The 15,832-nt window shown below is 40.7% G+C and overlaps 1 protein-coding gene across 2 annotated transcripts in view; it reads right to left on the reverse strand.

The window, feature by feature from the left end:
* Positions 1 to 1,456: 1,456 nt before the first annotated feature.
* LOC8037325 (tubulin polymerization-promoting protein homolog) overlaps positions 1,457 to 15,832 on the reverse strand; it is a 38,250-nt gene continuing 23,874 nt past the window's right edge. For both annotated transcript variants that reach the window (XM_042287505.1, XM_042287504.1), the window contains exons 3-4: positions 14,585 to 14,717; positions 1,457 to 3,978 (exon numbers count right to left, since the gene is read on the reverse strand). In XM_042287505.1, coding sequence (XP_042143439.1) covers positions 3,796 to 3,978; positions 14,585 to 14,717 — 316 coding nt within the window. In that variant the 3' untranslated portion in view covers positions 1,457 to 3,795. The remainder of the gene's footprint in view (positions 3,979 to 14,584; positions 14,718 to 15,832) is intronic.

The following is a 15,832-nucleotide window of genomic DNA, read 5'->3' on the forward strand; positions in this document are numbered from 1 at the left end:
GGATAATTCAAGTAGCTGATTTGCTAATGATGTGGTTTCCTTAAAGGCCGACCTGCATGTCGCGCTTTCCACTTTTGTCTGCCGTCTCCTTTCCCATATCCTCTCCGCTTTTTACCTTGCCCCACTTGGCTCCCCTCGCAGCTGAGGAGAGGGGAGCACTAAGAGGATTATCTTCCCTGCTGAAAACCGAGGTTGTAGTGGGTAGAAAAACTAAAGTAGTAAAAAAAATAGTTGTAGTCATATATGCAGTGATACGATTGCTGTGCCAAAGTGCTTACCCTGCCACATCCTGCTACATTTAGCCCAAATGTGAAAACCTTGCGCGAACATTGCGCCAAAATTGATTTCACATTGTTAATATACAATGGCTGGGGCCCCGCTACATGTCTGGATCGTTATGATAGGCTTGTGTGAATTCTCAGAACTTAAATTTTAGCCGCAAATAACATACTATCCTCTTTGATCTCTTCTCCGTCAGTGTTAAACACTGGCAGTACTCTGAATTTTCGCAATATCTCTTACGTTCCTGGTCTGCTCTGGCGTGTAAGTTCGCTTTGTTGAGTGTGCTTCTCATCGCACTCTTGTGTACTGCAGTGAAGCGGCAACCTCGAAGTAAGCATCACAATTTTGCTTGCCTTGCTTCGCCGCGGTGCATCTGTGCGCTGAGGGGAAATCAATGCCCCAGAGCAAGACATAAACATGCAAAAATTAAGTATCTTAACGGAAACTTTGTGAGTGTAATGTATCAGCTCTTAGTTGCAGTAAAAATTTCTGAATTAAACTACGGTTATTATTTATGATAGACTGCGGTATTCTGGCGATAGCTGTTTTCTGATTTGGGATTTAGTGAGGGTACTCGGAAGAAAATTTATATGAACTGCTCTATAGGTTTATTTTTATTTGAACTCCGTTGTTTGGTTGTCACCTTTATATATGTTTTATCCATTTGAGGCAGTCAATAGAATAAATTAAAACTCAACTATGCGAAGCAGTAGGAGGAGGAGGCTTGGGAATAACCTTAACAATTTTGGCTGGATTGTTTTAAGACTGCATACCTTTAGAACTTGAATGAGACACCATTTTGTGTGCTCAAGATTATTTTAACATTAATTTAGTGAAATGGAGTATTTGGTTTAAATTTCATTTCATACCTAAAATGACCATTCATAGCGGTCCATGCTGTCCTTCATCGATCATTATGGAGCACCTCAGATGTTTAGCACCTCAGGTGTTTGGCATCATGGTGATGTGTCCAAATTACAATAGTGCAGTCTGATAAATCCCACTTCCTAAGTTTTGCCTCCTCTTGCAGGACACATACCCTGGTGACTCTGTTGCCGCCATTGAGGCACCCATTCTCTGAAGGCTCCAGACGCTGCTTGTGCACAAATCATCCTAAGTTGGCGGGAAAGAAGAAATCCGCGTTTGATTTTCCCAAGCCCTGTGCTCCTTTTTTTTTTTTTCTTCTGGAGGTTGGGATGCTTGTGCGATATTCATTATCAAGTCGGTATTACAATTCACCATTATTGTTTGTTTTCCCTTGTGTATACTAGTCATAGTCGTCATCTGTACATAATTCCATGAAGAGCAGAAATAAAGACGTGTGTTTTATGAATAACATTTTTTTCGGAGTCGCAATGGTTTTGGGAGATGAGTCTTTCATGGACACAATTCGAAGTTTATATTTTACAGTTTGGCAGAAATGTTTTATAGAATGTGACATATATGATGACAAACGTTTATTGGGCTTCATATGTAGCAGCCTTCTAACGGATAAAGTAACACCACTTCTCAGCAAGAACAGAGCGATTTTCGTTATGCCGATCTACACATTTTTATAGAACTAGTCATGAATTATGTGATACAGCTCATTTTAATAAAGAAAAAACACTACGTAGGTTACAAACCAACTCCAAATGAAGTGTACACTTTGGACAAGTGTTGCGTGAAAGTTTCTAAGCAAACAGTACATAGCATTTACACCTCGTGAATATATGTACAGCCTCCAATGGACATAAGGAACGTTCTTAAGGAACGTAGCAGCCAAAAGGGGTATCACCTTACACCCTTTTGTCACATATAATACACCCCAAAACTTTGTTTCGACGTACAGCACCCTATAGTTGAAGAGACGGCCCTAAATTTTACGAGGGGCTTGATAACGGTGCGATATAACTTTTTAAATAGCTAAAGTATGTATCAAAGACCACATAAAGAAAACAAGAGTTTTTGCATTAGGGCCAAGAAACCCTGATTATTTTCTTATAGTCAGTAAAACGTACATTAGCTATTTTAATAAGTTGTACCACACGGCTATCAAGCCCATCGTACAATTTGGGACCGTCTGTTCGGCTATAGGGCGCTGTACGTCGAATTGAAGCTTTGGGGTGTATTATATAGGACAAAGAGTGTAACAATACACCCTTTTACACCTTTTTTTTTTTTAGAGTGCAGGGTTCTTTCCTTCCCATGAATAAAACAAATTGGGTGAGCTGGTCGTCCTGCTTCTTGCGCAGCAGTTGCAGTGACGTCAAAACGACGCGGAGTTCTGATTGGCTTTGACTGAAAGGGTAGTGGGTAGACCTCAATACTAGATGCCTTGAGGTCTAATCACTATTTTTAATTGACGTTCTGACATCATCGCAATCCCTGTGCAAGAAGCAGACGAACTTGCGCTCTGCATTCAGCACATTTTCACTTTTGCATTTCTTGCCTCCTCACGATAACATTTCCCAAACCAGTTATGCATTTTCCAGGGTTAGTACACTCAGTACAACAAAGAATATTAAGAGACGGTGTGTGGAGAAACCACTTACATATACATATATATATTTTTTTAATAACTGCTCTTGGTAAAAGTGTGAGGGCTAGCTACGAGTAAGACAGCAACGTAATTGGTTCTGGAACAAACTTGCGCTGTAATGAGGTCGAGTACACGCATACTTATATAAAATGCGATTGGATGGTCTGTAGTAAAGCTGCGCAAATACTTTGCTTGGTTTCAGCTATACCGTGTTGTCTGTACCCTTGTGATTTAGAATGATCTGCAAAGTCTTGCAGCTTGCAGGTCGCGAACAAAATCCAACTAAATAATGATCAGGCAGAGGCGATGCTTAGGATAACAGTTGCACTATTCACTTTGTCGGCAATTTGTTGTCTAGTGTCCGATATCGCTTAATTCGATTGAACTAGAGGGGTACGTTAGCAGCACCCCGGACCTTCTCTCTATACCAGACACTTAACCCGCTGCGTCGGGCGAATGCCGGCTGGCTCTAGAATTTTCGAGTCGTCAAAGCAAAGTGCACATCGCGGTACAGTACCGAAGGTCCGATTACAACCGACACACAGCAATATCTCACTCGAAAATGGCACGCGGGACAGCCTCGATAATTACCAGCCAGTCGTATTTACGGGCGTATGAACCACACATCCCGGGAATAGAGAAATCGGAAACAAGGACTGCTCTCCATCTGCCGCATTTGGATATAGCACCTCGGTACCAGTTTGCTCAACTTCACGTACGGGTCCAGTTGTTTCGTCGGAAGGCTTATACTTTAGCAGTACTTTGCGAGTGGTTCGTAATCGGTGATTAAAAATTTCGAACACGTTACATCGAAAAAAAAAAAAGTAAAAAAGCTGAAGTTCTTGGATTACCCTGGTTTTGGTTTGAGAACAGGAAGCTGGGAATGAGCGGGTCAGGCGCCCGCAAACACGGCAGTTAAGAAAAGCCGAGCAACTGGACTGCTACGGTATGTACACACGGGCTGAACCGCACACGCCACACGCTGCAACGCCTCAGTGCGTCTTGTTGTAGTTGCCCTCGTCCTTGTAACCGCTGACGTAGCCGGACTCGCTCGGAAGGTCCTCCCGGCCTTCCTTGCCCTTGCCTTTGCCCGTCTGGTCGAAGCGCTGCTTGTGGGTGCCAGTGTACTTTGTGTGGTCCGTTAGTCGGGCCACGGCACCCCCCGTCGCCACTGGCTGCAACGGAGCGCCATCGTGATCAAGTCGCTTTCTGACAACCGGGGCCGACTGAGGCTCCACAGAACTACAAATGACCATGAACTCCTCTCCCACCTCTTTCCACTTCAGCAGAGCGAACGCTGGAGAGAGGCGACTTCCTCTCCAGCGTTTGCTCTGATAATGGGGAAAGGGCCGGGATGAGCTTCCCCTGAACTCTTCACCTGTCACGACCCTAGTCATGCGACTCCATTGAAACTCGCCGCCGGAGGAACTGTTTTGTTCAGCAAGGTGAGGTGACTAGCGATAAAACACGTGGAAACCAAGAATACGGGAACGGGGCAGAGGTATACAGCAGTGATGTGATCGCTGCGCCGTTTGCGCCGGAATGACACATCCTGCTACGTTTCACCAAAATGTGAGGAATTTCCGCCAATTATCCCCAACACTTCCTTGGACAAGAACACCTTGCGCCCTCGGCGCTTTGCTAAATGCACTAAAATCAGAGTTTCAACTGAACAACCATCGCAATGTTCCCCGGAAAATAAAATATAAATAAGCAGTAAATTAAACTTGGAAAAGTTTCTCTGGCATTGAATCCTATAGGCCACATTTATAAACCAAGTTCTGCTTGTTTTTTGGTAAAATATCGTAATGATCCCAGGAGCTATAATTGCGTGTATCATAGAACGCAAATCGGTTCGAATTTTGATATTTCCTTGAAAACGTTTCAATTCACGGACGTTTCTTGTGCTGATCTGGGTAGGAATCTACGTAAAGTCATCTCAACCGCAATCCCCAATGCATTGCGGAAAAGCGACTTCGATTGTGTTAGCGAAATATTTTGTAGGTTGTGGGAATTCATATTTTATTTCGTTAAAACGTTATTTCAAATAACAAAACTTTTTGTTTCGTAGAATAAAGCGTGATTATGCATAAGCACATTCATCCAATGAGTCATCCCGCACAAATTTGGAATAACGTTTCTGCAGGAAGGTTCCCAGATAACATAGCAAAGAAATAACAAGTCCAACATTATGCATATATAGGGTGATTTCAGATAAGATCGACCAAAGAATGGCTAGTCGACATTTTCAAATCAACTGATGTTTTTATATGTTATTGTCTAGTGTCTGGTATGAACGAATCCAAACTTAGTTTTGACTAGAAAAAATACTTGGGGACAGGAAAAATCGTAAGGCATGAGGTGGTGGACAGTTGCATTAACGCGCACTGATGGAGGGGGCCCGTTTGAGAGTGAATAACTAAAGCGATAACATAAGGAGAACTCTAATACGTTTTAGGCGCAAACTATGGGTATAGCTTGCTTGTAATATAAAGTAATCATATTGATTTAAAATTTATTTATTTTTCTAAAAATTGACAAACATGCCTGCTCGAACGACAAATGGCAAACTTTGGAGGTCTGAATCTCATGAAATAATTTAATCATTATGATATAATTTGCAGATATTATTCTACTAATATATAGCTAATATTTAAAAAAATAACTAAGGTATCTGTGTGATACAATAGTTAGGATATATTTAGTCAAACATGGAAAAAAAATCTAACAAAGAAAAATTCTGATGCGAATAAAAAAAAAAACACCACCCTCGATTTTTTTTTAATTTAGGTAACCTGTTATACTCTATTTCGGCATTCATTTCCATTAAAAACATGTTGCATCATTTTATTGAGAAAGAAGATACAACTCCCCAAAGTAGGGTCCTTTTTCAAAGCCTACACTTAGCAGTGTTTTATACAAGAACTGACTCTGAGTTCCAGTTTTATGAAACCAACACACATCTTTTATATATTTTTATTCAGATGAGGCCAATGATAACTAAAGAAATCGTTCACACACTTAAATTAAGGAGAAACTACTGTGTACAAAGAGGTATCATATTACGGACTAGTGATCCGAGAAAAGATCATGCAGCCATCGGCCACCAGGAACTTTGTTTACTTTATTCTCCTGCGACACTATATGCTATTCCCTCTTCCGCTCTACCTTCATCTCTCTCTCTCTCTCATATATATCCAGAACAAAAACGTGTTCAAGCATTCCCTTTCTGCGTGGTAGTGTTCTGTGGCTAGCAAAAATCATTTCCTCGCTAAGCTCACGATTATGGCAAAATAGTTGCCGGAAACCGCAGACGACACTCGTCGCTAGTTCTGGCGAAACGGCCGATACAATCTTTTTTTCGCATTTCCCCGCTCGCTGTCAAGGACAAGGGGGTTCGCTTCAACCAGCAAAACATGGCCGCCTACGCCTGTTTACTGAGCAGTCATGCCTGTCGCCATCTCACTCGCTGGCGTCACGGGCGATAATATCAGGCACAAAGGGGCACACCAACCGGCAGCATTATCCCCAAATACTCGAGCCTCGCGTAAATACATAGAGTGTAAACGCTGTCGCCATGTTATCGTAGTAAGACCGCCCCCCCCCCCCCCTCCCCCAACGGGGGACTGCAGTACGCGACGGCGTACTAACACAACGGCGACGATATCCACATCGCGGGCTCCGAATTTTCCCATAGTTCTACTCCACGGGCATTTCTCGAAACGCTTGATATTGTGTACGCCCGCCTGGAAGGATTTCAGGCGCGTAGTTAAGATAAGGCGGTTCTCCGCGGCAAAAGAAAGCAATTTCACAAAAGCTTAAAAGCGGCGGCGACGCGTGTGCGGTGAACGCTTGTAGTTTTGGTGTAGACAGGGTGTGTGTGTTCTCGTTGTTGACACCAGCCGGCGATAAGGCACTGCAGCCGGTAGCTCAGTACAGCAAGGGCTAATCCGAGTGACCATCAACGTAACCCCACCGCCAACCCCTCAAATCATTAGTCTCTAATATGATACCACTTTGTACGCTTATGCAAAATGCTGTATATAGTTTCTCCTCCCTTTTACTGTGTGACCGATCGCTCTTTTTATCAATGACCTCATCTGAATAAATGTATATAAAAGATTTGTGGACGTTTCATGAAACTGGAACTCAGAGTCACTTCTTGTATAGGACACTGCTAAGTGTAGGCTTTGAAAAAGGACCCTACTTCGGGGAGTTGTTTCTTCTTTCACAGTGCAATGATGCAACATGTTTTTAATACAAATGAATGCCGAAATAGAGTATAACAGGGTACCCAAATTTTAAAAAAATCGAAGGTGGTGTTTTTTTTTATTCGCATTGGAATTTTTCTTTGTTTGATTTTTTTCCCATGTTTGCCTAAATATATTGTAACTATTGTGTCACTCAGATACCTTATTTATTTTTTCAATAATAGCCATATATTAGTAAAATAATTTCTGCAAGTTATGTAATAATGATTAAGTTATTTCATGAGATACAGATTTCCAAAGTTTGCCATTTGTCGTTCGAGCAGGCATGTTTGGCAATTTTTAGAAAACTAAATAAAATTGTAATAAATATTATTACTTTATATTACAAGCAAGTTGTACCCATAGTTTGTTTGTAAAAAGTTTTAAAATTCTCCTAATTTTATTGTTTTAATTATTCACTTTCAAACTTGCCCCCTCCATCAGTGCGCGATATTGAAACTGTCCACCTCTCCCTGCCTTACGATTTTTCTTGTCTCCAAATTTTTTTTCTGGTCAAAACTAAGTGTGGATTCGTTTATACCAGACACTAGACAATGTCATATAAAAACATCAGTTGATTTAAAAATGTCGACCAGCCACCCTTTGGTCGATCTTATCTGAAATCACCCTATAGGCCTTTAAATGTATGTTACTTGTTGCCATAAAACCAGTCTCATAGCCCAAGCTTTCTAGTACACGCCTTGAGGCCTTCACGCGCCTCTTAATTGGTGCACTAAAAGAAAATGTTAAACTAAAAAAAAAAAAAAATTGCCATGCTCCTCGGGGATATTTTAGAGGACAGTCGGAGAACATCAATAAGCAGTAATAAAGTTTTTGACTGACATGGTAACCCTGGAGCCGGGGAAAAGAAGGGATGTAGGACAGAGACAAAACTCTAAAACGCAGCTAAAGTTTTGCATGCGTATAGTTTTTATGCCACGGCTCTATAAATTGTTTTGCATTGAATCCTATAGGCCACATTCTCTTAATGTTCCCGAGTTCTATCATTGTCTGGGTATCATAGACTGTAAATCAATTTGAATTTTGATATTTCCTTTGATGCTTTGCTTATTCCACAAACCTTTATATATATATATATATATATATATATATATATATATATATATATATATATATATATATATATATATATATATATATATATATATATATATATATACATATATATATATATATCTAAGTAGGATTGTTTTAAGACAACACAACCGCGTGCCTGGGGGCATTTGCGGAAAAGCGACTCCGAATTTGGTACACTGCAGAGAAGCTACACCCGCGCGGTAGACCTCGCGACTCTGCATATGGATGATTTTATCTCAAATCGTGCAAGAAAAAATAATTAAACCTCAAAAAATTCTCCAAAAAAATATATGTTGGTGGAAATTGTGTGACTAGAACAAAACTGCAAATTAGAGAACATTTTTTTCTCGAGTTTTGGGCTTCGAAAGGGCAGAGATACGTCTTGCCTTTTTTTTTTTTTTTTTTTGCTTTCTTTTTTTTTTTTCTTCAGTTTTTACGATTGACACAATTTGAAAACTGGAAACTTAGATTTTTTTATTTTTTCTCACAGCAATCAGCCTTTTTTTTAGGGGAAAGTTCTCTAGAAGTTTCTTTTTGTTATTTTATAAAATAATCGTGCACCTTTGACTATAATAGGCCACGTTTGAATTGAGCTAGTTTTCGATGTACAATTATGCAATACATAAGAAACATATCAAACGAAAGCTTGTATCTAAGCCAATGCCAATTTAAAAATTATAAAATTGTTAATTTAGGTATAGTTGATATGTAAGAAACGACACTAAACTTAAAAAGTATGCAAAAATACAAAATTCAACGTCATTTAAATTTTTGTTTTTCAATTATTTTATATGTAAAGCTTTCTATGTGTTCTTATATATGCAGTACAATTTCTTTGACATATATGCTTTCATCATATTAAGCAGCGCGTTTGAAAAGAAGACATATTTTTACCTCCATTCAAAGGTGAAAAGATATGGGCCGTTGCCAATTCTTTTACGTAAATATATATATATATATATGCTTGCAACGTGACCATAATATTTATTATATACATCACACGATTTAGTAAAAATTAGGCATGACTGCATGGTCATGCATAATTTAAAAAAAAGTTTCACAAACCTCTATGTTAGGTAATGAAGGGGAAAATATCGTAAGGGGTGCAGGCGAGCTGGTGAATATTAACCACGTTGAATTAACCTGAGACTGGTGTAAAGAGGAAACATCAAGAAGTAGAAGAGACAGAAAATAGGCAGGACGACGTTGCCCTGTCTATTTTCTGTCTCTTCTACGTTTTTGATGTTTCCTCTCTACCCCAGTCTCGGGTTAATTCAACATGGTTAATGAAGGGGCGAGATAAATTATTTTCAGAAACCTAGCGGGCCGAGCGCGAAATTTTGTTTCTTTTATGCGGCCGCATTTTCACGTATACTAAATTCCGTTTTATCTTGCGTTTAAAGGGCTACTCCACCGATTTTTTCATTGTCTCCGATTTGCTTGAAATTTTGCTAAACTAACCCACAAATATCGCGAAAATAGTATCCCGAATATTAGGTCAAAATATTGTTTTTTCGCGAAGTTATTGAATTTACAGTTTTTGTCCTCACCGTGCTTTTCAAGCTCGAAGTCTCTACTGGCAACAATGAAAAAGTGACGTCAGTGGAAGGCAGGGGTTCACTCTTTGGGCTGTAGATTTTGTTTTAAACTGATTCGAAGCAGTTTCATGGTGTCAAATGAATGCCTGGGAAGCTCGCTGCAGTACCCGCGCTCCAGCACGGAACAAATGATTGGCATATTCTATTTTTTGGCTGCTTGCTCGACTGGCAGGCCTGCCTGCCACTGACGTCACGGCCCTGAAAAGCGCGCGTATATTTGAATGTTGGTTTTTGCATCATTTTCATTTGCCGATTTCGCAATAACTATTATGAATTTCGGGATTCTAAATAGCATACCAGAAAGGGTAAAGGCCGGGGAGTCGGAAAATATAGTTAGTTGAGGTAGCTCAAAAAATCGGTGGAGTACCCCTTTAAAGCCCGACGACCAGTTCGCGCTTTCCACTTTTCTCCCGCGTCCTCCTCTCCCCCCTTCTACCCTGTCTACCGTTGCCGGTTTCCCCCTCCCCCATGGTGAGGAGGATCTTCTGCCTTGCAGAATCTCGAGTCTGGTCGTCGGCCTTTAAGCGCAGCGGATGTTACGAGCCATCGGGGCCAATCCAAAGCCTTGTGAATGTCACGTGACCTGAGAGAGGGGGCACAGCGACGGGCGGAAAGCATATCACGGGCTACGTCCACAGAACGGGATTGGCTACGATAGCTCGGAGCGTCCGCTGTGTCGGGACGTACGAAGGTGAAACGGAGTATAGCGAGGCTCGTTTAAAACTTCTTGACTTTCTTTTGATTTGAGGCAATACCAAAGAATGCAGATCAACAGTGGAAATGCATTACAATACATAGCATTTTTAGATATAAGCTCACAGTAACGTTTATGGTGATAAATGCAAAAGTTATTTTAAGTGAGGTTACCATATCTCTTGAGGATTCTTTTTTTTTTTTTTTTTTTTTTTTTTTTTTTGTCACAACCCTGAAAGACCCGTCTTTCTTTTGAGCCCTCATCCACAGGTGGTAGGATTGAATGTTTTTCGCAAGACAAAAAAAAAAAAAAAATATATATATATATATATATATATTTTTTTTTTTTTACTGTGTCACGGTATTGGGCGAGGCATGCTGCTTCACTTTTGAGGAGTACAATTCCAGGCACTTTCGGGGCCACTACGCGAAAAAAAATCATCAGCACTTCCAATGTTTTCCAGTTCTGACGACCTGAGGTTGTGCAAGGAGGCTTGGTACTTGAGGACTCTCCCCACACCGTTACACACATGTTTGCCGTGTCCCGTAGCTTAAAACATCAATTGTCACTCTTGTCACTTCACCATCTCGTATAGCTAAAAACGTGTTTTTTTTTGTGTGTGTGTGTGTGTGTGTGTGTTTTTAATTACTCGCGTCCCTGTCGGAGATGTGGACAAGTTTTGTAAACATCGAAATGTTTTTTTTCCTGCCGCTCTTCAACTGTGCACAGAGCGAACAGTCCGTGTGCTGTATTCTGAACGATGCCGTCGCTGACAACTCCGAAGCTCCGCTGGAGCGACGCAGGTGAAGATAGACACGATTTGGTTCTTCCAATGAAAGCATCGTATCGCTCGTGGAAGAACGACGCTCCAGTTTTCCGCAAAATCAAAATGCAGTACGATGGTACCAGCCTTGAGATGCGACTTTTCTGAGCTTATACTAAGCCGCTGAGCATGTCGGGTTAATTAATGGGGGAAGTACTTTTTGACGCACTTATTAGCTCAATGCAAAATGCGTTACTTCCCATTTGTTTCTTTAGCAGTTCGCTAGATTCCCATAAAGTTACTTCGATTTATTCGTCTTCCTTCATTGGCAACGATTGCAGGGTTAAACCATTCCTTTTTTGGACACACCTTACAGGTCAGCAAAACGCACACCTTAGTTGAGTTAGCATACAGGCAAAGTCTCTTAATGTCTTCAATACTGAGTTCTTGGTCGCCCACGTTTAATATTGCCGCCAGGCAAAGAGTTGTTGATCCCTCTCTCGGTTTTGGTTAACTGTGTCTGACAAACTGAGAAGCGATACCAGATATGTGGACAGCATAGAACCTACCAGTGAAGCAAAACGAAAGGGAAAGGCTGCCGCTCTGGAAGGCGGCGGCACATAAACATTAGCTCTGGTAGCGACCCTGCCTGTTCTAAATAAACAATCACGACAGCTATCTAAAAAGGGGATCCGACACTCATAGAGTTAAAAAGGGTGGCGGCATGTCTATCTCCAGCTCGGCCCGTGGATTGCCCTTTCGTTCCCACTTTCTGTCGAAGAAAAAAAAGGCTTGGATGGAACGGCACGCTTGTTCCCCTTCTCCAGGGATTATTTTCATCACGCATATACAATCACACTCACAGGCACACAAGTAGGAAACAGACTCGCAGCGCTGTTGTGTGCCTGTGAGTGTGACTGTGTATCCGCGCTGTTCCATCCAAGCATGATTTACCAACTAGCCCAAGCATCCACATTATCAAGAAAAATAGGCAATGCAGCTTACGAGAACCTTGAAGGTGCCTCAACAAGAAAAAAAAAAGTATAAAAGAGGGGGAAGTAGGGAAGGCACGCACGTTGCAGAAAAGCGAAAGCAAGCGCCGTAGCGTTGCGACGCTATCAGAACTGATAATTTCACCTCTTATCATTCTACGAGATTTGGATGGAACGTACGTTTGGGGGGTTTCGTAAACATAGAAGTGACAATAGAAGAGACGGAGATTGGGAGGTTCCATAAGGAAGTTGTTAGAAGAAATACAAAAAAAATGCATGCACGCTTATTGGCGTGCTTGGCGGGTCGTCGCTTTGGAAAATTTCCCCCCACAAGTGCTCTATTAACTCACGAAAGACTTTTAAAACGTTCTGTACATGTTTGCTAATCTCATATGACAACGCTTAAATATTATTAAAGTCAGTTTCGATTTCTATAGTTTACAGAGTAAGCAAACTGCACGTGCGGAAGAACCCTTTACCATATTATACGATAAATACTATCGATGTCTGAGTTTTGCCGAACTTCTATGGACTCGAGAACCAATAAAAACTATGATCATGTTTAAAAAATAACGAATATTTGAGTGAAAAATGAAATGACAGAGATATGCGTCGTAGAATGGAGTTACAAATATGTATTTTCAAACGCACTGCTTAATATGACGAAACCATAAATGTCAAAGAAATTGTTTTGCTTTGATAAGAGCACCCCCCATGTAAAGCTTGTATTATAAAAAAACGGTAAAAAATATATATTTTCTTAAAATGACGTTGAATATTGTACTTTTAGCTTTTCCTCTCAAATTTACAGCGTAGCTTCTTCTTTATAAACTACTTAAATCAACAATATTATAATTTTGAAATAGGATTATATACAAGCTTTCATTTGATATGTTTCTTATGCCCCAAATAATTGTACATCGAATGCTAGCTCGATTCAAACTTGGCCCATTATTATCAAAGGTGCAAGATTCAAGAATTTTTATTTTATAAAATAAAATAAAAAAAGCACACTTCTAGTGAACACCATCTTATACAAAGTATTAAAGCAGTAAAAAAAGTTATCATTGTTGTGAAAAATATTATCTAAACGTTGCGAGACTCCAAAATGTGTCACTAGTGAAAACTGCGGAAATCACAAGACCTACATTCTGCACTTTCGAAGCCCAAAACTCTAGGAAAAAACTTCGTAGTTCTAATTTGCAGTTTTGTTCTTGTCACATATTTTTCACCAACGTATATTTTTTCGTGAATTTTTTGGGGGATCCACGCTGCTGATGTGACATCCACTTTGCGTTTGCAAAATAAAACTGCGGTTCATCTATATAAATATACAGCGACATCCTGACACATTGCGTGCATCATCGGTCGTTATGAGGTATACCGTATACTGCGCTGCCAAGTTACACTGAACACATAAACTATGAAGCGATATGGTAGACAGAAAAGAACACGAGGCACATGTACCACGTGTGCTTTTCTGTCTACCATATCGTCTCATAGTTTACGTGTTCAGTGTAACTTCGCAGCGCAGTATACCTCATAATGTCAAATCAACTAGCCCAAATACAGGTACTGTTATTCATTAATCGCGTTTTTTGTTTTTTTTGTTTTCAAATTTGAGATATAATGAAGGGGTACTTTGAACTTTCGTATCGGGAAAGAGTTGACAAATCACGTTGATAAGGTGGAGCTCACCTGCCCTATAGGTTCAATTTGTATGTTTAGTCAACACCTCTAAATAGTCCCCATCTCTTCATGGATGCAGTCAATGAAGTTTATATGAAAACTAAATTAACTTCAGCGATGAAATAAAAACTTTGAAAAAAAAAAACATCATTATAAAACTTTACATATAAGCTTCCATTGTTGTGCGTAATTAAAGTACCTTTGTAATTCATTTATGCTTTGCAACGGATGCTAAGATGTGGTTGCACAGAAGTAAGAAGGCTAGTTAGAGAGGTCAGCACATGAATCTTAGCATAGTATTCGCAATGGAATGAATAGTATGGTTTTGCTCCAAAAATGTTTTTCGCTGCTCAAAAAGTGCTCCAAAATCGCTCGAACCAGTCGCATCATTGATAGTGTTTTCGCTTATACGCTTATCGTTGTTTTTTTTTCTTTCGGTTTGTTTTGTTGATTATTTTCTTGTCGTCTTATGATTTCAGATGAAGGATTGAATCTTACGAGTACGATGTTGTCACACGTGAACGACGGTGACTGTAAGTCGGTCCGAACGTCATAATTAATATTCGTTTTTTCTTGCGTACAATTTACTTTCAGAAAAAGAGGCGTATGCGAGTATGCGGGTCTTTTCAGACATTCCGCAAGGACAAGTAAGTGTGTTGTTAGCCGATTCAATACCGTGGGGTCAAAAATCTCGTACCGTGGTCCTCGTCGTGGCCGGGGGTCCGCAGGAACTCAACTTGTTCTTGATTTCTTCCACCTCGACTTTCTTGTTCTTGGCGATGACTTCCAGGAATTGTTGATATTCCTTCAGGAGGAGAGCCTTCTTCGTCCTGCGTGGTCGTACAAGTCGCACAGAATAGTATTGAGTTACGTCTGACAAATTCTTGTGGGTTTTAAAGACCTAAACGTTGTTTTATTCAAAATGCAACATGGTGCCAGGCATAGGCGTAGACTACGGGGGGGGAGGGGGGGCATCGGGGTTCGTGCCCCCCTGGTGAGATCCAGGGGGGGGGGCGCAGCCCCCCCCCCCTCCCCTTTTTTCCCGGCCATAATCCTTACCGAGCATACCGAGACGCTGTTCACGTGCCATGTAACGAGCTTCTAGTAGTGACATGTAAACAAAATAACGCCCACGTTGCCTTTATTGACAAAATGCATGGGAAATGGAATCCCAGCGTGCTTTCGTTAGCTTCAAATTCAATCTCCAGTTCTGGCGAGAAGGTAACGCGGCATTGATCACTTTTACGTCCGCTTGGTCTGCTTCCTTAGCAGCCTGCCATCTTGCAATGTCCCAACAAAAAAAGAAAAAAAAAAAAAAAAAAAAAAAAAACGGAAGTCGGGCGCTTTCTTGATCCGGAGCAGTTCAAAAAGTCCGTTTAGTAGCGACTCCGACGGAGTCGCTACTAAAGATTTCAGATTTGTGCTCGCCGGCACGAACACCGTGGTACCGGCGATGAACACACGGCTACGCTCCCACGGTGATTGACATTGACACTTGCGAACTATGCTTGTTTCCTTCGTTTATTTTGTTCTATTATCAGATCGAGACTAGACTTTGGCTCTGTGGTGTGGAATTCACTGACACTACGTGATGCAGCTAAAATAGAGTCAGTTCAGAGACGTTTTGTGCGCATAATCTATGACAAATACCTTGGCCGAAGGCATTTTTACAACTATAAACTCCTGCTCGACAAATTTGGACTCAGAAGATTATCGCGCGATGTTGCCTTCTTATATAAAATAGTTCACGGGGACATTGACTCAACACTTTTGTTCACAGTGAACTTTAACGTACCGACTCGCTCAAATAGGACAGCTCTCACTTTTTATCCCCACAATCAACACATGACATCACCAACAACAAGAATGCAGACAAGTGTAAACAATCTTGGGCATGAAAAGTTTGATATTTTTTATAGCTACGTCAATCTCAGTAGACAATTAA

The sequence above is a fragment of the Ixodes scapularis genome, unplaced genomic scaffold (assembly GCF_016920785.2).
Source record: "Ixodes scapularis isolate PalLabHiFi unplaced genomic scaffold, ASM1692078v2 PGA_scaffold9__187_contigs__length_104089568, whole genome shotgun sequence".
Lineage (NCBI taxonomy): Eukaryota > Metazoa > Arthropoda > Arachnida > Ixodida > Ixodidae > Ixodes > Ixodes scapularis.